General features: G+C 46.4%; 1 protein-coding gene across 1 annotated transcript; it reads left to right on the top strand.

Annotated features, from left to right (window-relative positions):
* Positions 1-1,820: 1,820 nt before the first annotated feature.
* Positions 1,821-18,651, top strand: WFDC1 (WAP four-disulfide core domain 1). The gene is made up of 7 exons (XM_041458932.1): positions 1,821-2,484; positions 8,685-8,880; positions 10,072-10,155; positions 12,663-12,803; positions 14,300-14,341; positions 15,123-15,197; positions 15,978-18,651. The coding sequence occupies exons 1-6, from the start codon at positions 2,341-2,343 to the stop codon at positions 15,179-15,181; spliced, it is 666 nt and encodes a 221-aa protein (XP_041314866.1). The 5' UTR covers positions 1,821-2,340; the 3' UTR covers positions 15,182-15,197; positions 15,978-18,651.
* The last annotated feature ends 4,515 nt before the right edge of the window (positions 18,652-23,166 follow it).

The following is a 23,166-nucleotide window of genomic DNA, read 5'->3' as shown; positions in this document are numbered from 1 at the left end:
TGGGCTGGCTGTGAGCTGTCCACAGTTACCACTGGGTGAAGAGAGAAACCTGAGGAAAATTAAAGAATTTCTCTGTTTGAAGAGAAGTTCTGTTTTAAATGCCTGACTGCAGCTCTGGGGGAGAGGAGAGATGGTGAAATGAGGCAGAGCAGGTGACAGGGACCTGGAGCAGGTGACAGGGACCTGGGGCTGTGCTCCCTGCAGGGACAGCCTCTCAGCAGCCGGGTGCAGGGTGAAGCCTCTGTGGCACAAAATGCTCTCCAGCCCAAATGCTCCCTCCCTGTCCCCTTCTGTGCCTGAAAGAGCTGTGCCATGGGGCCATCTCAAACCCTGTCAGCCCCCAAAACCCAGCTGCACCTGTGGGGATGACTCCATGGACCAAGCAGGGTTTACAGAATCACAGCAATGCAGGCTCATTGCATCTGCTCAGGGATTGCCAGAGCTCACTGCATCTGCACAGGGATCCCAGAGCTCCTTTGGGAATCCCAGACCATGCAGAGACACAGCACTTGTGCTGTCCCACTGGGATCCCCCTCCCTGTACCTCTGCAGCTGTGAGGGAGGTGACCCTCATCACTTTTAACACTTCACTCCCTTTCTCCCCATAAAAGTAATCCCTGGTTTTACTTCCCAGCAAAATTCCCTGGCAGATGAACTGAGCAGATTTTGTTACTAAGAACTTTTTTTATAGCAGTAGAGTTACAGAGAGAACTGCCCAAAGCACAGTTACTGCTAGGAAACCTTTAGGAACCTTAACTCTAAATAAATCAAATATATTCCCTTAACTACTGAGCTTTTTAAGGCACACCTTGCTCTTTTTTCAGGTTCCCATCATCATATTCTGGCAAGCTTCAAGATGAAATCCTTTGGCTTCCACCAGCGTGCAGCTATTGACATTTGGGCATGGATCAAAGTGAATTTCCACAGCTTTCAGGTATAAGGAATAGTTGGAAGATTTTTTTGTTTTGTTTTTGGTTTTTGTTTTTGGTTGTTTTTTGGGGTTTTTTTGGGTGTTGTTTTTTTTGTTTTTGTTTTTTTGGTTTTTTGGGGTTTTTTGTGTGTGTGTGTATCCACAGGGTATAACACTCCTCTGCAGACCCATTTTAGAGTGGATATAAAATAAATCCAGCAAGGCTCCTCTCTGCTCAGCAGGGCTGCAGCCAGGTAAAGGGAAGGCAAACAGGGTTTAGTGTCTGTATCTTGACAACTTTTGTGGTTCTGTTCGTTCCTTCCAGGTGGAGGCTGGACAAGCAGCTGGAGGAGAAATTCGGGGGCAATTATAAAACAAACAGCCCCCACATTTGGCTGAGGGAGCCCTGAGCAGCCCTCCTGGTGTCTCTAAAGTGACATACATGCAGACATACATATTTATACACACAAATGTGTATAAATGCCTTGTTCTTACAGCTCTGCTTTGGCACCTGCCTCTGTGTCCATCCCAGGCAGGATGCTGGGCAGCTTCAGCCTGACTCCACGAGTCCATTCCCATCCTCCAGGCCCTGCATGTCCACGGAGATGTCCAAAACCCCACGTCCACTCCTTCCGTCCCTCCCATTGTCAGGCACGGCCTGACTCACGTCCCCTTCCTTGCTTTCTCTGTGTGCTCATGTAATTTCCAAGCCACCTTCCTTCCCTATTCCACACCCCAATTTATTTTTTCCTAAGGGTCTTTCCCCTCCTTCCAACTCATTTTCAGAAAACCAGCGTCACCCTGGTTTAATGAAAGCCCCTGGATGTTTATCATGTTGTTAAACCATTTCCTTCGAGAGGGCTCCAGATGAAGTTATCACTGTGTCAAGGCGTGATGCAAACCCCGCAGCAGGAAGCACACAAAGGGAGAGCCCACCAGGCTCTTGGGAAGTTTGGGTGAGCTGTTTGTAAAAATCTGCCGAGCCCACCCCTCCGAGACCTTTATTTCCCCCTGCGGCAGCTGTCATCTGATCCCACGCTTCGGCTCTGAATGGGGCTCTCGGAGGATGCCAGATGTTGGGAACAAAGGTCTAAAAATAATCTTTCCAAGTAATCTTCCCGTCCATCACTCAAGGAGAGCGTCAGCTTTGTGCGAGCATGTGAGCCGAGAACCTGATCTAACTTCAACAAGTTCAACAGCAGCTCCCGGCTTCTGCCTCTGGGCCCCTTTTTTTTTTTTTTTTTTTTTCTTTCTTTCTTTTTTTTTCATTCCTTCCCCTTTCCCTTCCCAGAAGCTGCGCAGGGAAAAGCGGCTCGGAGCGCTCAGCCCTCGCTCTCTCTCCCTCCCTCCTTGCCAAGCCCGGAGCCGCCCGGACCCCGAGAGCTCCGGGGTTCCTTCTTCCATCTCTCCCTGGGGAAGAAAAAAAAAAAAATGAGCTCCAGGCTGCTGCCAGAGATGCGTTTCTGTCAAAAGATCTTCGCTGCAGCCCTGTGTGTGCTGGTTGTGCTGCCGGAGCCGGGCTGTGCCAGGACTCTCTGGAAACGCGCTCTGCTGAAAATGACGGAGAAATACGATGTGAGTGAGCCTGGGGGGTTTGGGGGATGCTCGCCGAGAAAAGGGGACTTATCCTTACGTGGTTTGGGATAAGGAGTGTTTGGATCGGCGGGCTGGCTCTGTGTCACAGCCATTCACGAAGTTTTCCCAGGCGGTGCGAAAGTTTTGCCACCTAGCTGCTGCAGGGGGAAGCTCGGAGCAGGGAGAGAGCTTTGGGATGGCTCTTTCCTGGAAACTCCCCAGGGCAGCCAGGGGAAAAGGGACCGGGGGAGAAGGGGGATGCAAACCCTGCGGCTCCGGGGAGAGGTTTAGTGCGAGGAAGATAATGGGATTTATTGCTTGGAGCAGGGAGGGTTCCCTGCCCAGCTTTTGGGGTAACTGTGCCGCCTTTTGGGGTAACTGTGGTAAATGTGTGCTGGAGGGAGGGATGGGGGCATTGCCCACGGTTCTGAAAATCCCTGGAGCACCGAGAGCTCAGCCCCACAGAGCCAGAGCAGCGTGCCCATCACCCTAAAGGGTGGTGATGCCAGAAATCCATCCCTGCCAGCAGAGCTGCTGGCACGCCCTGGCACACCCTGGGTGCCTCCATCTGTGCCTGCTCCTGGCACCGGGCACTGAGCACAGCCACCACCTCCAAACCCGCTCTGCAGAGAGCTGCCCAGAGCACAGTCACTGCTAGAAAACCTTTAGGAACCTGAAGTCTAGTTAAGCAGGAGTGCTGGAACTGGAACTGGGACAGAACGAGGAGGGGATGGTGCTGGGGCTTGCCCTGGTGGGTCTGGGCCAGACAGCTGTCAGAGATGGTCACAGAGGAAATGGGAATTGGGAAAAAAAAAGGGAAATAATTTGATAACTTGAGTTTTGGGACTCAAGATTTAAAAAGAAAAACAAAAAACTTAGAAAAACTTTTATAAACTTTAAACTTTTTAAAGTTTAAAAAGAAAAAAAAAACTTAAAAAAAAAGGAAAGAAAGAAAAAAGTTTTTTTTTCTTTTAAAAAAGAAAAAAAAGTTATAAATTTGAAATTTTTACTTGATCCATTCAAGTTCCCTTAGAAAGCAGCACTGATCCAAGGTTTCTTCCCCATGAACTGCTTGGGTGCAAGCCCCAAACAGTTTATTTTCTTATGCTCAGGCCTGACTGCATCTTCCAACCACTGCATGTGTATAAACAGCACCTTGGTGTCACAGGCAGATCCCTCCCTCTGTTTTCTGCAGCTTTTAATTCAAAAAGGATGTTTTTATGCCCATGAATTTTAGAGTGATGTTTGTGCATGGCAACATTTGGTTTGTGCAATTCCTGACTCAGAATTGTGACACACATCCCTTACCCCCGATGAGCAAACTGAAATTCTGTCTTGCATCCTTGAAATTGTGCAGAAAACATTGTGCTGATATTTGAAAGGCACCTCAGGATTTTGTAAAAAAATCTTCTTTATAGCCTCTCTTGGTCTGGGGTATCCTCTGGTTTGCACTTTAATTGGAAAATGGATATAAAGAGTTGCATTTCCTGCAAAATCACTCACTGGAAAGTGCATTTATCTGGATGTTCTGCCATGTTTCAGTGTGAAGCTGAAATTTAGTAGTAACTATGAGGTGAATGACCCAGAGAGATAGGACAGGAGCAGAAGAGGAATTTACATGTTGATTTTCAGATAAGGAGCCAGCTCCCCTGGGGATATATCCTCTTCTTTCAACCTGCACTTCTTCAAAGGGCTGTTTTTCCTGGCAGCCCTGAATCCAGGTGCTACTGATCTGGCAAGCTCAGCTAGAATTGCTCATATTGACAGAAACATAGATCCAGGGAAAACAGAAAATACTTTTCTTTCTCCTCCTCAAAGCCTTGTCAGGGGGAAAGCGTCTGCTCTCCATCCTCTCCTGCACCAGGAGGCAGTTCTGGCAGCCCCTCTGCTTTCTCAGAGGGATGTTTTCTTTCCTACCAAATGCTGTGTGTTCCCTGTGGTTGGAAAATCAGAGTCTGGGGGCAGAGCAGCTGATTTGTGAGTCACTTGGATGGAGGGATGACAGATGGAGGTGCTTATGGCAACGTGGGACGTGGGTCACAGACATCCCTGTGGGACCCCAAAGGACACAGCTTTGTGTGGTCTGAGCCCAGAAAATCTGAGGCTGCAGCAGGGAGGGTGTATCCAGAAAAATGCTGGGTGCAGAATGACAGGCAGGTGTGAGGGTGAGGAGCTGGCCAGGGGGTTTTCATTCAGCCTGAGGAAGGGTGTTGCTCGGCAAGGAGGGGTCAAGTGGGACTGGAGAAGGGAGAAAGAGGGATTGCAGTGAGGAGAAAAACCTGGCAGGCACAGTGGGACGCCGGAGCTGGGCTTTAAAACAAATCCATCTATTTTCCAGAAGGACACTTGTCGAGTTCAGTGATTTGCAGCTGGTGTTCTGCAGCCCCCACACTCCAGGGACTGTTCCCAGGGGGCAGAGGGAGGGAGCTACCTGGGAGTGGGTTCAGTTCATTATAAAACACCCATCATGTCTGTTGGAAAAAACTGGGCCAGTCTGGATTTCATTCCACTGTCAGCTACAGCAAGTGTTTTAGAAAAATCCCAGCCTTCTTCTAAAGTTTTCCAGAAATGAAGAATTCCTCACAGCTGCTGTAATGCTCTTCCAACAATTTATTTACCCTGCAGCAGCCAGCTGTCATAAATCAGTCCTGGGGTACCCTCTTTGTGTTCTGGCCCCCAAATCCTCAGAGTAACCTGTGAGCAGAGCAGCCTCAGCCTCCCCTTTGGAACCTGCACACACACACACCTTTTTCTGTATTTCCTTCTTTCCAGCCTTTTACTCATTATTGTGCATCTCTTTGGAACCCACCCCAGTTCTGCAGGGTTCTTCCAACTGCAAACAGCAGATCCAAAATGACAAATCCTGAGCTAACAACAGGAGAATATTATTCCTATTGCTTTGGTCTTGTCCTTCAAATTGTTTAAGCTGATTTCAGGCCAATGTTTGCCACTTTGATCATCACTGATGGGTCACTTTTCAGGTCTTTAATGGAAATATTGGAGGATTCAAAATTCTCTCTGACTGTGGTGGGCTTTTTTGGGGTTTTTTTGGTTGTTTTTTTTTTGTTTTGTTTTGGGTTTTTTGTTTGTTCGTTTGTTTTTGTTTGTTTGTTTGTTTTGTTTTGTTTTATGGCCAGTGTTTTTAATACCTGCCAGGGCCAGAGCTGGTGGTGGGAGGCTAAAATAAACCTCATGTGCCACCTCAAGGGGCTCCGTGCAGAATGAGCAGAGAGCTGTGCTTTGACACAAGCTCAGGGACCAGGTCCAGACACAAATAACAGAATAGATCTGGGATTTTTGGGAGGCAGACTGCATCCCGCAGTTGCTATTGAAATTATGGCTGAGACTGAGTGATTCCATCCAGGTTCTTCCTCTTCTTTGTTGAATTCCAGGGTTCCTCAGCTGAACTCTGAACTTTTCCCCTTACTTTGTTTCTATCTTTAAGGCAGATATTGTCATTAAATTATTTAACAATTTTTCCTGGAAAACAGAAATTTACCCCCTGCACTGAAAAATGTTTTAAAAGAAATTTTGACTGTCACCACCATCTGCAAAAATAATAAATCAGAGACAAACTGTGAATGCTGGGAGAGCTTCTAAAAAACTTACAACCCAAACCTGGAGACAACCTTAACCAGGTTATTTTGGGGAATGAGAGAACCCTGTTTTATGCACCCATAAACAAGGGGGTTTATTAAACCAAACAAGCAAAATATTCTTATTTTGAAAGCAGTGAGTTGTGAGCAATAGGTGACCAGAGAAAATGGGCAGGGAGGTCATGAGGTACAAAGTTATTTGGCTACAACTGTTATATTGTTCCCCAACGGAAATTTCATTCATGGAGCCAGCTGTTCATTGCAATTTTGGCTTCTTGGTTTCTGAATCATCTGTGAAGCAACTGCAGTAATTGTTTGGTGGTTTTTTCATGTATCCATTATTTGCCAGTATTATTTTGGTCCCATTTCCGTCTGCAGATGACCTTTCAAATAGAATAGTAAATGTGACCTTCCAGGATGAACACTCCCTCCAACAAGGAGACCTGCTCAGTGTTTGGAACTGCACAGATTTATTGCTCAGTGCTCCCTTATATCCCAAAATTATGCCTGGTATGAAAATTTGATCTATTTAAAATCCAGCAATCCGGGAAAAAAAAAAAAAAAAAGTGTATTTTAAGTATCTCCAATTTTCATGAAGAAAATCATGAAGATTTTCCCGTTTCAAATTTGGAGTGTTTGCAGCTTTTGAGGAATGGACTAATATGAGATCTTGCACCTTCAGCATGGAAAACATCATCAAAAGTGGGTTTTTCCAAACCTTTTTAGTGGTTTAAACAACCTATCAGTTCACGGGAAAACAATGTCACAGAAGGGTTTTAAAGGAAAAAGCCCAAGAAATTTGTTCATTGATATTGGGAACAGGGCAGGAGACTGTCATTAGTGAAAACATCAGGAATTCTCTGTCTCTCTGACACTCCACCTCCTGCAATGGCCACTCCTTGGCCAGTTTTTGGGAGAATCCATGTGGGAACAGGCTGTTGTCAAAGGACAGATGCTCCAAGGGAGCCACTGGGGGTTACAGAAGTCAGGAGGGAGAAGGATGTGGAAAGGGATGTTGATGTCACCTCAAATTTCTTCATGGTCTGCTGGTGAAATTTCCTAGAAACCCCTGGGGGACTGTTGCACTACGTTTATTCTTGGAATAGCAACGCCAGTTTCTCATCACTGATTTTGTAACACACCAGTGATTTGGCCAAGTTTATCTTTACACACATTTTTATGCATTTATGACTTTACCAGCCTGCTCGTGAGGCCATGGCAGCGCTCACTTCACACCCCTGGCTTGGTGCTGATCTCTTTTAAAAGTGCAAATCCAGAATCCACTTTTGATTTTATGAGAGTTTATGAATGGTTGTTAATAAACCTGAGAGCTGAGTGCCCTGAGCACTTTCTGCAGCCCAGAGGTGAGGGAGTGGTTGAGCCACAGGTGAGAAAGGAGTGAGCTGGGTGATTCACCTCTCAGCTGCAGGGATTTGGCTTCTTGCTAAAACAGCCACAGTGAGAAAAATACCTGAATGGTGCCTCACAAATGTTCCTGGGCCTGTTAATGTACTTCACACCTCCCTTGTCCTGACAGCATGCAGTGAGCAGCTCAGCTTCTCTCCACTGCAGTGAAACATGGGCTCGTTTTCTTTGGAACGAAGCTGGCATCTCACAGATCTCACCAGAGTGTCCCACGATTTAGAAATGGTCTCTAATTTAACAACCCAGAACTCCACCGTGGATAAACTTGAAAGGCTCCCCTATAAATTCTGGTCCTGACAAGGTGATGGAGATGGAAGGAGCCCACTGAGGAGAGAGGTGCTACTAGGGACATTAGTCCCATGTCCCAAAACAACACAGTGCCCTCATTTCCACTGCTTCCCTGTCAAAGTGTTTTGGGGTCCTCATCGTGAGGATGCCTGGAGTCTTCTCTCAGTTTCCCAGACAAGTATAAAGGACTTTAAAGGATTTTTAACCTAATTTTCAATGCAATAATCACAATTAATTGAGAGATTGAGATATTGCAATTACAATAATTTAGTGCTTGTTTGGTGTTTCCAAAGCACTTCACTAAGGGGATGACACAGTGCTGGGGGAGGTGCACAGTTAGCTCTCCTCTCTGCTGAACGCTCAAAAACCACTTTGAAACCCCTTGTGATGTGGCGTTCACATTCCCTGAACATGATTCTTTCGCCCAGGATTTTTCTCCTGGGAAGCTGAAAGGCAGCGAGAAGCCTCAGAAAAAAGGAAAACAATTCTTATCTCATTTGCTTCTCCTGTGTTGTGCTCATGTGGAATGTGTTTGGGGATTGTTTACCCACAGGTGATTGTTTCATTGCATTCTGCTGTGAGTTGTTTTCACTCTTTGGCCAGTCAGGGCCAAGCTGTGTCAGACTCTGGAAAGAGTCATGAGTTTTCATTATCTTTTTAGCATTCAGTAAGTATCCTTTCTGTATTCTTTAGTATAGTATAGTATTCTTTAATATAATATAGTATAATAAAGTAATAAATTAGCCTTCTGAGGACATAGAATCAAACGCATCATTCTCTCCCCTCGTCGGGGTAGCCTGCTTTTCCAACGCCTTTCCCCACTTCCCCCGGCGGGATGTTCCGTAACTCACCTTACGCCGAACCTGACTTCCTTTTCTTCTCTTTGCAAAGGATTATGAGTACCCTCTTCATTCTCACAGTTCCCAGTACCAGAAGAACGACCGGTGCCCGCCGCCGCCGCAGAGCCTGCCGGAGCGCGCCTGCGAGGTGCCCAGCTGCCGCTCCGACGCCGAGTGCCAGCGCCACAAGCGCTGCTGCTACAACGGCTGCATCTACGCCTGCCTCGAGTCCGTGCAGCCCCCGCCAGGTACAGGGGGCCCCGGGGGAGCTGGGAGAGAGAGCAGCTGCTGGGGATGGGGGTTGTGGTCGTGGTGATCTTCACACGTGTTGGGCGCGCGGGGTGGGAGGTTGGAGTGCGGGTTCTGCTCCGCACTTGGCGTTTCTGCGGGGTTGATGAGTCAAAAAGTGTCCAAGGCAAGCTGGTGTGGGAAAATTTCCGCTTGGGTGAATTGTAGAAGTCCCTCAAGGCCAGTTGTTTTCCTGGGATGGTATTTTCCATGTCCCATCCCTGGAAGTGTCCAAGGCAAGCTGGTGTGGGAAAATTTCCACTTGGGTGAATTGTAGAAGTCCCTCAAGGCCAGTTCATTTCCTGGCATGGCATTTTCCATTCCCCATCCCGAGAAGCATCCAAGGCAAACTGGTATGGCAAAATTTCTACTTGGGTGAATTGTAGAAATCCCTCAAGGCCAGTTGTTTTCCTGAGATGGTATTTTCCATGTCCCATCCCTGGAAGTGTCCAAGGCAAGCTGGTGTGGGAAAATTTCCGCTTGGGTGAATTGTAGAAGTCCCTCAAGGCCAGTTCTTTTCCTGGCATGGCATTTTCCATGTCCCATCTCTAGAAGCATCCAAGGCAAACTGGTGTGGCAAAATTTCTGCTTGGATGAGTTGTGGAAGTCATTCAAGGGCAGTTCTTTTCCAAGGACAGGCAAACTGGTGTGGCAAAATTTCCCCTTGGTGAATTGTAGAAGTTACTCAAGGCCAGTTGTTTTCCTGGCATGGCATTTTCCATGTCCCATCTCTAGAAGCATCCAAGGCAAACTGGTGTGGCAAAATTTCTGCTTGGATGAGTTGTGGAAGTCATTCAAGGGCAGTTCTTTTCCAAGGACAGGCAAACTGGTGTGGCAAAATTTCCCCTTGGGTGAATTGTAGAAGTTACTCAAGGCCAGTTGTTTTCCCGGCATGGCATTTTCCATGCTCCATCCCTGGAAGTGTCCAAGGACAGCTGCTTGAGCCTCTAGGACAGCAGGTTCTTGTGGCCCTGGATAACATCCATGTCTCCCTTTCCACTGGAACAACAAAAACATGAATATAAGTCCAAATCAATCCATCAGGCAGCCTCCTCACAGGCCCTTAGAGGAAATCCATGACATTTCCATAACTCTGTGCCCTGTGGCTGCTACATCTTGACACTGTGGTCTTTTATTTCTGTCTTCTGCAGTCTTGGACTGGCTGGTTCAGCCCAAACCCCGCTGGCTGGGAGGCAATGGGTGGCTTTTGGATGGCCCTGAGGAAGTCTTACAAGGTACAGGACATTTCTCTGTCTTCTCTGCAATATCCATAATCCCACAAAAGCCCAGGAGAATGAATCCCTTATACACAGAGCTTGCCTGGGATGTTGGGCTGCTGGGGCTGCTGGTATTTGTCTGGAGTTTCCACAGGAATAACTCTGTGTGGTGCTGGGAGCTGCTTTCTGCTGCAATAAATACTTTTTATGGATATGGATTATCCAGCAGAGCACTAGGAATGCTCCAGGGTGCTGGGCTTGTACCCATTCTTCAAATAATTAGAGATATATCTTCCTTTTAGAGAAAGGCTTTGTCATCATACACATAATTTTCTGCCAGCTTCCTGATAGACCGTGGGTGGACTTGGAATGGGAGATCCTTTAATCCAGAGTGGCCTCATCACCCAGATGCCTTGGGCTGGGGCTGTGGCTCTTGGATCTGAAGATGACTTGGACAGGAGCTCTGGCAAACTGCCGCAGAGCTGTGCCAACTGGGGCATCTCAGTTTGGAGACTGACAATGAGGTTGAGCTTCTCAGGTTCATTCCATAGGGAAAGGGGTTTTAATTAATTTTTCCCAATACCTAAAACTGAAATAAGGAGGGAGTGGGAGGTGGGAAGAGAAGTTTTCTTCTATGAGGCATTCCCAGATATATGGACACCTGAAGTTTTTAGGTTTTTCATGGAAAAGCTAACCCAGCTTTTGATCAGCTTTAATCAGATCCAGGTAGTGCCAATAAATTCCCCTCTTTGGTCTTACACAGATGGTTTTAGACTCGCTGAGCCTCAACTCTCATCTATTATGGAAACTCCAAGTACTTGAAGAGAAAATTCTGCCTCTAGCTCATTGGAGCTGCACAGCTAGAAACAAGATAAAATAGGTTCCTCCTCATCCATCCTTGTCATGCTTATACTATTTGTTCTTATCTGAACACCTTCATCTCAGCTTGAGGGAGTAATTAGGGAAGTAAGAACCATCAGTCATGGCATGAGAATTACAGCAGAGGTACTTGAAATTAAAAAGGAGAGGGAGGAGTGGCCCTGCAGAGTCTGTACATGCAATGGCCACAAACACTGCCCAAGTCCTGCTTTACCTTCCCATTCTGAGCTGCACTTGCTGCCTGTCCTGGGTGAAAAGTGGTGAAACCTCTGTTTGGGACAGGGGTGGCACTGCCTGACCCCACAGTGAGTCACACCTGAGGTTTGGATTCAGCAGCAGGCCCGTGGGCGTGGAGCAGAGAGCAGAGCAGCACACTGCCAGCTTCCTGCTCACGTTCCCAACTCCTCAGTTGCTATAAAACTGGAGGCTTGCTATAAAACTGGAGGTTTATAGCAACTCCAGTTCAGAGCCTCGTGGGACGCACTTATCCCTGCCTGGGGAGAGCAGCCCCATGGAGGGATCATCCTGCATGGTGGGGGCACTGGTGATGCCTCTCTGGGCTACCTAAAAACAGAGGTCAGGCAAAATTTTATCAGAGGATAAAAAGCAGTTTATTTTATATTTGTTGCAGGGTCTTGAGGAACATTTAGGGCAGACAAAACCCACCCAAAAATGGATTATGAGTCACAGGTTTTCACACTTTTATAAGTTTGGTCCATTTATATATTGGGGGTTAATCTGCCAATTGCAGCTTCAGCTAATGGAGTCATTTACCCCCAGTTTGCTCCTCCAACTCACTTTTGTTTCCATCTCTCAGGGCCTGAGGCAGCAAGGTATCCTTGATTGCCAGGCCTGGAGAGGAATTGTTGTGTCTGCCCAAAATGGGAAAGCAGCAGTTGATACTGTGTGGAGCTCAGAGTTATACACTTGGTGCCTAAAGAGGCTGCTTGGAACAGAGGCTGGACAGAGTTAAAGGAATAAAGTAGGGATTTATTAAAAGGCCTTCAAAGGATACACCTTGGGCAGCACAAAAGCCAGGCCATGGCTATGCCCAGGACGGACCCAAGATGGATCCAAGATGGACCCCAGGTCACGAGTTTTTACACTTTTATAAGTTTAGGTCCATTTACATATTGGGGTCAATTGTCCAATTACAGCTTCAGGTTATGCAGTCCCACCCTCCCAGTTTGCTCTTGTCAGTTCACTGTTTTTTATACTTTTTGGGCCTGAAGCTGCTATGGTGTCCTTGATTCTGGGGCTGGAAAAGGATTGTTTTGTCTGACTAAACTGTGAAGAGAACTTGCTAACACTTTATGTGAAGCTCAGAGTCACACACCCATGCAGTACAGAACCCAAAAAATACAAAAGCTACAACTTAAGGCGTCACACTAAAGAACTGCAGGATTACAAATACATGAGAAACACACAAGCTAAAAGCCTGCAGCATCAGTGGCAGGCGGTGCCCACCCCAGGGCTGGCACTCCAGGCTGTGGGGAGGGTTTGTGCAGGGAATGGGGCTGAGCTGTGCCAGGAGGGGCCAGCCCCGAGCTGCCCCCGTGGCAAGGAGCCTGAGGAGGGGTGGTGGCCTTGCTGGGGTCCCCATGGGTGTCACAGCGTGGCTGGTGACCTGCTGGCTTCTCTTGCAGCCGAGGCCTGCAGCACCACGGAGGATGGGGACGAGCCCCTGCACTGCCCCACGGGCTACGAGTGCCACATCATCAACCCGGGCAACACGGCCGAGGGCATCCCCAACAGGGGCCAGTGCATCAAGCTGCGGGGAAACCCAGGTGGGTCAGGCAGGAAACCTCCCTCTGTGGGGTGACGCCTCTTTGTGACTCGCAGATGGGGCAGCTGAGAGGCGTTTTAAAAACTTTTTGTCCCGTTTTCAGTCTCATGAGAAGGGTGAGATGATATAGATGGAATAATTCGCTCCATCACAGTCAGAAGCGAACTTCTGATTGTGCTAATTTCTTAATTACAATACATGATAAGCATTCCTTGGCCTATCAGCTTTAGCCACACCATGCTGTAAATGCCTTAAAGCCAATAATCTAAAATTACCCCTTGTAAGCCCTACTCCAATGCATCTTTCACAGTTCTCTTCCTCCAAAATATCTACTCTTATTTGCAAGGCCATCCTTTGAAACTTGTTTCTAGCTCCATTTCTCTCTCAACAATGTCTGTCCTATTCCATGGCATTTCTAAGTCAGCATTTCTTTTCTCAAGGTTTGCATACAGATGCACACCGTGTGAGCCTCCTGTCAGGCTTTGAGAATTTTCTACAAATCCATTTCCCACATTTCCCCCTCTCTCTTAAATGGAAAAAACTTCTTGTGCATGCTGATGTTTGCAGGGTAGAAGCAGAAAGGAAGGGACCAGGACACTCATGCCAGTGTCCTCTGGGGCTGTGTCTGTGTGTTCTGTCACTACACAGCACCAAAATTAGAAATATTTATATGTTACTGCATGCTTCAATGAGAAATCTGAGTTTTAAATTCCAGTTTTGTGTTCTGACTTTGCTTTCTGCGTCCAAAACTTTGATGCCTTTATTCTGCTGATGCATTTGCCCAAAAAAGAATTTCATACATGCCAGGATATTTTCCAGGAAAGCTCACAGCATGTTTAGATATTCATTGAATGGTAGGATATGTACACTCGCACTGGGCTACAAATCACCTCAGTGCAGAGACATGAGACATCAGTTTTGCCATTTGGTCACTGTAAAAAACAGGAGAAGCATCAGATCTCTGAGCTGCTTCCAAAACAGATTAAGAGTTTTTTCTAGGGCTTTTGGAGCATCTCTTTGATAACCTTTTCTTTAATAACATCCATAGTAACCAATGTAATGCAGAACTGTGGGGATCTTAGACATGAATTATTTATTAGGGCTTAAATAATTATATAAATGGCAAACAGAACAACCTAGCTGGAACTTGAATAATGTAAAATACTAATAGATGGTCTGAAAGGTTATCCAAATTTTATTTCATTTGGGAAAGCCTATGATTCCTTGACTTGTAGCTATTGAAAAGGTCATAAAATGCTTGTGGCAATTCCCACTCTTATGGCAAATGAGTTGTGTCCACAGAGCTCAGTAATCTCAGCAGTTTATAAGAGCTTTATAGCAAGCCAAATTGCTTCAGCCACAGAGAACTTTTATTTCCCTCATTGTGAGGTTATTATTTCCCTATCTCTAATTTCTCTGTGCTGCAGACAGGTCAGAGTTTAACAAAAAAAATGAAGGCTGACTGGGTATGTTCTCACTATGAACCTTCTTTTCCAGATGGACACAACCTGAGGCATAAGTACTACAAGGAATATTTTGGTAAGCTGCTGGCATGAAGTGTTTGTTCTTGTTGTTATTATTTATTGTTAAGCTTTATCATTCTTGCAATACTTACAAGGAATTTGCTCCTCATGAAATGAAGGTTTGTACATAGAAAAAAAAATTCTTTATCTTCAATTCTCTATGCCTTGGTCGGATCTTATTTTAAGATCTACAATGCCCTGACTGTGGACTCGTGAGAACCAGAATTTTCAGCTGTGGCAAAATGAGTTAAATGATGCAGTCTTCTGCCAGCAGAACCACCCAGTCCAATAATCTTTTTTTTATTATTTTAAGCATATTTTTGGAGCTTTGCTCTTGGCCCAGGACTCCTCTGTGTTGCAGCTGAACACAGAGCTGTGTCAAAAGCAGTGTCTTGGACTGTGGTAAGAGATAAGGGATGGCTGGAGCCCAGTGAATTCCCTCAGAGGTGTCAGGTCCCTCTCACAAATCTGGGGCTCCAAGAAAGCAGGAGCATCTCCCACATTTTTCCTCAGAGTTCCAAAGCTCCTGGTTCCTCCCTCTTGGATCTGGATCAGATTGGAAGTGACATTCAGGCATAACTAGACAGCATCTTTGACATAAGATTTACAGACATCCACATTTGGCCACTTTGGCTGATAAAACCATGAGAGGATTTCCTTTCCTCTCTTCCAGTGTGGGCAAACCTAGATCTCTGCTAAATAATGACACCAATAAAACTGCACTGCTGAGGGAACCTCCAGAAACCATTTGCCACAGCCCAACCCCAAACCTGACTTTGCTGATGTTTGTTTTACAGGGAGCAACTCCAACAATTTGGTCGGCTATGTGAAAAACCAGCAGAAGCATTTAGGCTAATTGAAGGTGTGCCTGGGTAAGTGCCCTGTGAATAAAGGGAAAGCTGGGTGGAAATAGCTGGTGCTTAGAATGCAGTTATTCAGAGAAACATTGTCTGAAGGTGAATTTCCTCTAAGCAAAATGCTGGAGTGAGGGCAGCACCTTAAAACCCTGTGCAGGTGCATGAAACACTCTCATTCCACCAGACACACCTGATTTCTTTGCAAAACCTTTGCCTTGTGGGTGACTTTTTAGGATGAAAAATAATTGGTGTTCCTTAAGACTTTAAACTTTGTGTTTAGGGGTTTCTTCTAACACAGGAGTAACTGGGCCTGCCAGACAAATTAAAAAGCTGTTTATTCTGGCCTGACTGCAAAAAGGGTCAGTCTTGCAAATACTTCAGCACATGGGGGTTTTGTGGGATGATTTTATGTGTGTGAACACTTGTGGTGAGCAGTGGCACCCACTCATGTGAGCAAAGGCACGTTGATCCAGAGCCAAGCCAACAGCAAAAGCTCTGTCTGTTTTATCAGCCTTGCATCAGGCAAGAATGAAAATATTTATTACACCAAAAGTTCTGTCCCAAGATGGTTTTCTCAACACTTTCAGCTTCACTTTAAAATTAACTTGGGTTTAGCTGGGAGTTCTGAAAACAAAGCAGTTCAGTGTCTTTCTGTACCTACGTCAGGCTGGCTGTTAAGATTGCTCAGCTACTTAAGGACAAGTTCTGTGCAAACATCCTAGGAAGGATAAATATTTTAATCCCTCTTCCTTTTTCTTTTTTTTTTTTTTCTTTTGTTGTTTGGTTTTCACCCAGCTGGACCACTCTGTCAAGGAATGCTTTACCCAGCAGCTTTCTGGTCCCAGATCTCCACAGCTCCAGCACCCCCTGATCCCTGCCCATCACTGACAAAAAAATTCATTATCCAAGGAACAGGATGAGTCCAGATACATGATCCAAGGAACAGGATGAGTTCAGATGCATGCCCCACCAGGAAGGGGAGAAATGTGATCCTCTGAAGGAAACCATACTGCTTATCAGCTGCCCTTCTACAAATGAAATGCAAACACCTCCAGGGATCCCTGTAAGCCACAGTGCCACGACCAGGCTGCTGACACAGAGCCTGCCCTTCATGTGCTTGTTGTGTGACCAATTCAGATTTCAGGCCTGTGAACACAACCCAGTGACGTCAGAATTCCACCTAAATATCATATCTAAGTTGCTTTAAAACAGGTGAGACTAAAGAGGTTCTCTGGGTCAAATCCAGTGCCTGCCTGTCTTGAACAAGCCCTTTAAAGAAGCCTTTTCATCAGCGTAAAATTCAAAGAAATCTGCAAATTTCTTCTTTTCCTATTTATACCCAGATAAAAAAACCAGGCTTGACCCCCACTCTAAATGGCTAAACCTGAAGTCCTTAAAATTTGAGGAAGTTTGAGCTAGGAGCAAAAACAGCTTTATAAATGTATTTAGGTTACTTTCCTCTTCTCAGTCTGGTGAGCTGCAGATTGAGGGTTAATAATGGAACAGATTCCTTCCTGCAATATCCAGGCTGACACACAAATGCATGCCAGGTTTTGTAATGTGCTGTTTTTAGCCAGCACAGTTAATACTCACAAAATCTGTGGGTTTGTACCTGCAAAACCTCAGCAAGAGGCCTGAAGTCTGGATAATATGTTAAATGTGTTAGCAAATCAAACCCAGGGTAAATTTTTGTGATGAAAAGGATGGTCTGGCAGATGGACTACTGCTCCTCAGGAGTCCTGTACCTTTGTGTTGATTTCCCTAAATCCTTAAAGCCTGCATATTTGTATTTGGACCTCACAGCAGCTTTGAGCTGTTTACCATTATACAATGGAAAACACATTTTGTATTAAGATGTGGCAGTCCTGAAGGGACAGTTGCATTTTTTGCGACAAACCAGCCAGAACTGTCTGGCAGAAAAGCCACATTTGCTCCATGGTTTAGTCCACGTCGCCATCTGCATGCATGAAATTAGCATTTTGATTTTCACAGTAGTAGCACTGCATAGAAATACCCAATTCACAAATGCGAGCGCCTGCTTCCACTCACAAAATACAGGATTCTTTTTTTCCATTCACTAAATGGTTTAAGCCAAATCCAAGACACCTATAAAACTCCTGATACTTTGCACATGACATTTGCAGCTGGAGAGATGGAAGGTGCCAAACTGCTCTTCTGTTTCCTATTCTAAACACACTCCTGGGTGCTTTACAGAGCAAAGGAACAGCTGAAGGGCTCCACATGTTCCTAAATATCTTCATTTGTTCTACTCACTTTTTTTCAAAGTGCAAGATATTAAATGCAGCACCATGTTTGGACAGAGCTGTTTCTAGAATTTTATCCTATACAGCTTCCTGCAGTGAGATCTTAATTCCTGCTTGGACACAGGAGCCACAGAGCCAGAGAATTGTGGTTTGGGTTGGAAGGGAGTTTGAAGCTCATCACCTTCCACTAGAGCAGGTTGTCCAGGCTCCAATCCATATTTTATAGTTCCAATCTGTGTTCAGACCACAAACTTGTCACTTATCCTACTGCAGCCTCGCTCCTCAGTGCTGCTCAGTGAAATGGATTGATTTTGTTCAGCATTACTTCCTGCAGAAAAAAAGATTAAATTCTGATTAAATGAGCAAAGCCCTTCAGTGATCACTGCTGGCCCCACAGGGTAGATGTCAAAATGTTCTGTTTCAAACTAAAAAATACCTAAAACCTTGTGAGTAGTTAGTTGAAAAACTAATGCTGAGCATTCACAAATTTGAAAGATTAAAACTTCAAATCTCAACCTAATCTCTCAAAGCAGCCCAAAATATGCTTAATTTGAGTGGGCACATTCACCTCAGTGTCTGTTTTCTCTGTAGCTGCAGAAGCACATACCTGACCACCTGGGTGGGACAGTACAGATATTTTCTGCTTGCAAAAGGAATTAAATAAATTTTAAAAAAAAAAAAAAAAGAAAATTGACAAATTAATAATTTGATGGTGAATTTCTGTTTACTGGGTGTTTCACAGCCATCACCCTCCTTCGTGGTGCTATAATGCTCAGGGGGATTTTTCCAAGTTAATTCCAGTTATTAATTGTCAAACTCAGAAACAAAAGCCACAGAAGGGACTTGACAAAGTGCTGTGTTTTCAGCAGTGAAACGCTGAAATGTGAAACTCAGACACTGAAATGAAAACACAGAGCAGGTGAGCTGTCCTCAGCTGCTCTTCTCTGCAAAAACAGATCTGCTTCATCAGCAGCCTGGCGCAGCACGGTAGGAAATGCCTGGTGTAGGATGTTTTTAACGTTTTCATGACCACTCTGCAGTGTGTTTGGTGCTATGATAGCCTTCCTGTGTGTCACTGAGTGCTGCTCTGCCCACAGCCTCCCACATCCCCGAGGATCTGGGCAGCCCCAGGCAGCCCCTCCCTGGTTTGTGCTGTTCAGGTTCTGCTTTGGTGCTCAATAAAAAGTGACCAGTCTGTTTGTCAACCCTGCCGAGTTTCTGTTGTGTCTTCTTGATGTACTTTCAGCTTTGGATTAGGGAAAAAAAAATGGACAAATCTTCTAAATTTTACTTGTTGGGAGAACATAACACAAGCGTAGGGAGACAAAAGTCATTTTGTCCACTGGAAGGGAGGTGATAGACCCCAAAACACATCCACCACCCCTGTCCCCTTCCAGAAGGGTCCCTGTTTCGGGTCAGACCCTCAGTTTTTGGCATTTTCCCTGCCCACAGAGGAGCTGGTGGACAGCCCTGGGGAGGCTGCGGGTGGTGCCCCAGGTGAGGTGACCCTCTGTTGGCACTGGGGCAGTGCTGGTGCTGCCAGCTCAGGTACTTTGGGCTGCACCAGCAGCTGCCCAGGCAGCTTTGCAGGAACCTCAGAGGGTGCAGAAGCCAAGCAAGGCGAAGGTCAGAGCTGGGCTGTGCCCACTGCAGGACAGAGCTGGCACAGGACAGGGCTTGGGCCATTCCCAGCCTGCACCATCCCACCTGCTCCACCCAGCCAGTCCTGCTCTACCTGCTCCTCAGGAGGGGCAGGAGCCCTCCTGCACTGCCCTGACAGCACAGCAGGAGAGGAGCTGCCTGCAGCCCAGCCACGGGGACAGCAGCGGGGCTGGCACCTGGGGAAGGTCTGGGGGGTTCACATGAACCCAGGCAGCAGCAGGTGTCCGGAGAGCTCCTCGCTGTGTCCGTGGAGTTGTGCTTGGGATCACTTGGACCTCTTGTGGTCCTTAGGATCCTTGGGATCACTTGGTCCTCTTGTGGTTCTTGGGATCCTTGGGATCATTGGACCTCTCATGGTCCTTGGGATCACATGGACCTCTCATGGTCTTTGGGATCCTTGGGATCACCTGGACCCCTCATGGTCCTTAGGATCAGTTGGACCTCTTGTGGTCCTTGGGATCACTTGGACCTCTCGTGGTCCTTGGGATCACCTGGATCTCCCCGTTTGGATGGGGAGGTCACAGGGGTGTGCACATAACTCCTGTCTCCTGCTGGGAGGTGTGACAGCAACCAAGAACCTTGGCTTCCAGGAGAATGATTGGTTTGACGAACACCCCAAAATCATGGTTTAATTTAGGCTCATTTCCACACCAATGCAAGCAAATACAGATTCAGCTGCTGTAGTTTGGTCGTGATCATTGTGGAAAAAGCACAGCATGACCTGAGGCAGAGTCTGGAGTGACACTGAGGTGCTGTCAGGGCATCCCAGGAACCAGCAACAGGATCAGCAGGAGGACTAACAAAACAGATCTTCAAGGAGTCTACTCCTACCGCCAGAATAATATAAAATAAATTCTGATGTACCACTGTGTGGTGTTGGGGTGTCTTGGTCAACTTCAGGAAGTTTTCCATAGTTTGGTGAGCAGTGAAGAAGCCTCTGAGGTTTGGACAACCCATAAAAGAGTTTTTGGAGGCTGGAGGTTTCTCTTTGCTCGTGACACAGCAAGGGTTGGCTCATACAGGGGGTTATTTTCTTCTCCCACCTCACCCTGGCTGCAGAGGCTGGATTTCCCTTTGGAGGTGGGGTTGGATGTGCATTGATTGTCTCTCTATGGCAAAAGGATTTACTGCATCATCTAGGATGCTTTAATAGTTTCTCTTTGCTCGTGACACAGCAAGGGTTGGCTCATACAGGGGGTTATTTTCTTCTCCCACCTCAGGTTGGATTCCCCTCCGGAGGTGGGGTTGTATGAGCATTGATTGTCTCTCTATGGCAAAAGAATTTACTGCATCATCTAGGATCCTTTCAGCCAAACAAAACCCACCAAACCCAAAATAAAAAAACAACAAAAACAACTAATGAAAAAAAAAACAAAAGCAACCCACCTTATTCTGGTGAGTCTGCAGAGGTAAATCCTATTTCTGCCCATTATTTTCTCCTCGTCATTTTTCCATGTAGACAAAATAGCAAGAACAACAAGAGAGGCTGTGTAAAACAAAAAAGATCTTTAGAGAGTTTTCCAGACATAGCTGTGGATGGTGGGGCAGGTTCCACCCATCCTGAGCCCCCCACCAGGTGAGTCTCCCAATTTAAGCAATGGAAACTGTGCAAAGAGAAACCAAAAGCTTTCATTAAATTCCCTCTTCCTTCCCCATTACACACCTGGGGACAGACCTAAGGATTTTACTCAACCTTGATGGGAAAAGATGTTTTTTGCTTTAAAAACCAGAAGCAGCAGAAGTTCTGCCCAGGAAAATCTCAACCCAAAAGTGAAGAATTTGGATTTTTGGGTAGCAGCAAACTCCATTCTACCCGTGCAGAAGAGATTTTTTCCCTCAAGGTGGCACAAGAGGAACAAAAGTGCAACAAGCCCTGGTTCTGGCAGGGGAGAAGGTGAAGGAGCTGTGAGTTTTGAGCTCACAGCATCATAATTTTGCGCTCAGGGAGTCTCAGAGAATGGCTCCTTTGCTGTGTGTGTCTTTGTAACAGACATTTTCTACTTAAAAGACAAAAAAAAAAAAAAAAAGGTTTTCCAAATAATCTCCTTAGAACTGGAGCTTTATTATCCAATTAAATAGGAAATACTGTAAGGGCATTGTAATTGGGCTGTGTGTTATGTTTTTAGAGTGTGAAAATGATAGAGTGAAGAAATACAACTTGTATTAGTGTTGTTTTCTTAACATTATGGTCCTGATTCAGTCTATTCCCAGCATTTTCTGAGCCATGGGATAGCAAAATACATTAATTTCTCATTAGATTTCCTAACATGCAGAAATCAACAGCAGCAAGAAAATGAAACTTGAGTCCATTCAGCAATTTCTCAGAGTGAGTGGCAAACAGCAACATTTTTTTTTTCCTGCATTTATTCCATCTCACCAAATATAATTTCCCATAACAGAACTGAGGGAGCACAAAGATGAGAGAGAGAGATGTTGTCCTGAGCCCAAACCACGCTGTTCCTCCCCAGTTTCCTGGATAATAAACCATCCTGCACTGATTGTTATGGTGCAATATTATACTCATCAACACGTTTTTCTCCTTTTCTGTGTCCATTTTGTCTTGGAATTTCTCCCAGTCCCACTCAGGGCATTGTTCTTCCTCCCTAACCCGGGGTGTGGCCGTGGTGCAGATTCTGGATTTTGCTCTTGCAGCTCCATGTGTCTCTACAAGCAGCAGGGTTGTGCCAAGGGGATGATGCTAAACAAGGAAAGGATCAGCCTGTTGCTCAATTAGCCACGGTGGCTAATGAGGGCCATGCTGGGGCTGCCCAGGCCATGGGCACACTGAGCACAGGATGCTCCTCATGGGCAGCAGCTTCATGGATGATGGGTGAGGATTTGGGGTGAGAAAATCAAAAGCAAAACCAAAGGGAAGTTTTCTTCCTACCTGCCTAGAGAGAGGGAAAGTATTTTCCACCACTTTTCTGGCAGAAACACAAGGATTTGGAGTGATGTTAAGATTGTGGCGACCACAAAAACGCTCAGGTGGGCAGGGGGAGGGATTCCCTGGCAGGTAGTGCTGCTGTGCCTTCTCAGGAGCTGGCAGAGCCAGCTGGACGTGCTCCAGCTCCTTGGGAGAGCTGCACTAGGAGGGGGGACCAGTTCAAGAGCACAAATGAGCTCAGAGATGTTTCACTCATGATTCCCCTACGATAAAGTCCAAATCCCTCTGTATCTGCTCCAAGCCCTGGCTAAGCACCTTACCTAAACCCTGGGCAGGGCCTGGATGTGAGATTCCCGAAAATCAGAGCCTAGCATCACCCCTGGCTCCTTTCCCACGGGAAGGAGCGCTGCTGGGTGATGCAGGAACTCCCTCCCTCCCTCTGCCTGACGCATCCAGCTCGGATCCTTGCGAAAGCATTGCTCAACTGAGGGAGCCAGGAAGACCCAGCTGGGTTTTACCAGATGCTGGCTCCCTTCAGGGTTTCCCAATCGCTTTGTTTTCCCCCCCAGGCTGGGAAGAAGCTCCTCCCTCCCTCTACAGCACCTCGGTGGGTGCTCTCTGTAGCTGCCTGGGGTGGCCCAGGGGCTCCTCAGCTTTTCCTGGACCTGGTGAGACCCGGGGGATGCAAACAGGATATAGATACTCCATGGAAAAGCAGTGTTTTCGTGAGGGTTTTAGCACCACAGGCTGTCACAGAGGTCTATGGACTTGGCCTCATCATGGTCCAGAGCAAAATAAATGTGCAATTTTCTGGACATTGTCCTTGGAGGAAACTCTTCTGCAGAAAATTGCACATCTATTTTTCTCTGGCTGAGAATGGCTTTTATTCCCTCGGTGCAGTTTTTTACTGTCAAAGGAGGATCTGAATCTCAGGGACAGCTTGAGGGTAAGTGGATCCTGCAGTCACGGTGCCTGGGGGAGGATGTCGGTCTCCTGGGGCAAACCAGAGCGTGATGCTCCCTGACAGGCAGACATAAATCTTTGGGAATGATGCAACCAGTGCACTTTATCAATCCTAGAATCACAGAACCAGAGGATATCACAAGCTGGAAGGGACCCACAGGGATTATTGAAGTCCAGCTCTGGACATCAAAATCCAACCTGAGCTGTGTGT

The sequence above is a fragment of the Pyrgilauda ruficollis genome, unplaced genomic scaffold (assembly GCF_017590135.1).
Source record: "Pyrgilauda ruficollis isolate IOZ18807 unplaced genomic scaffold, ASM1759013v1 scaffold13, whole genome shotgun sequence".
Classification (NCBI taxonomy): domain Eukaryota; kingdom Metazoa; phylum Chordata; class Aves; order Passeriformes; family Passeridae; genus Pyrgilauda; species Pyrgilauda ruficollis.
This window is presented reverse-complemented; position numbering and strand designations above follow the sequence as displayed.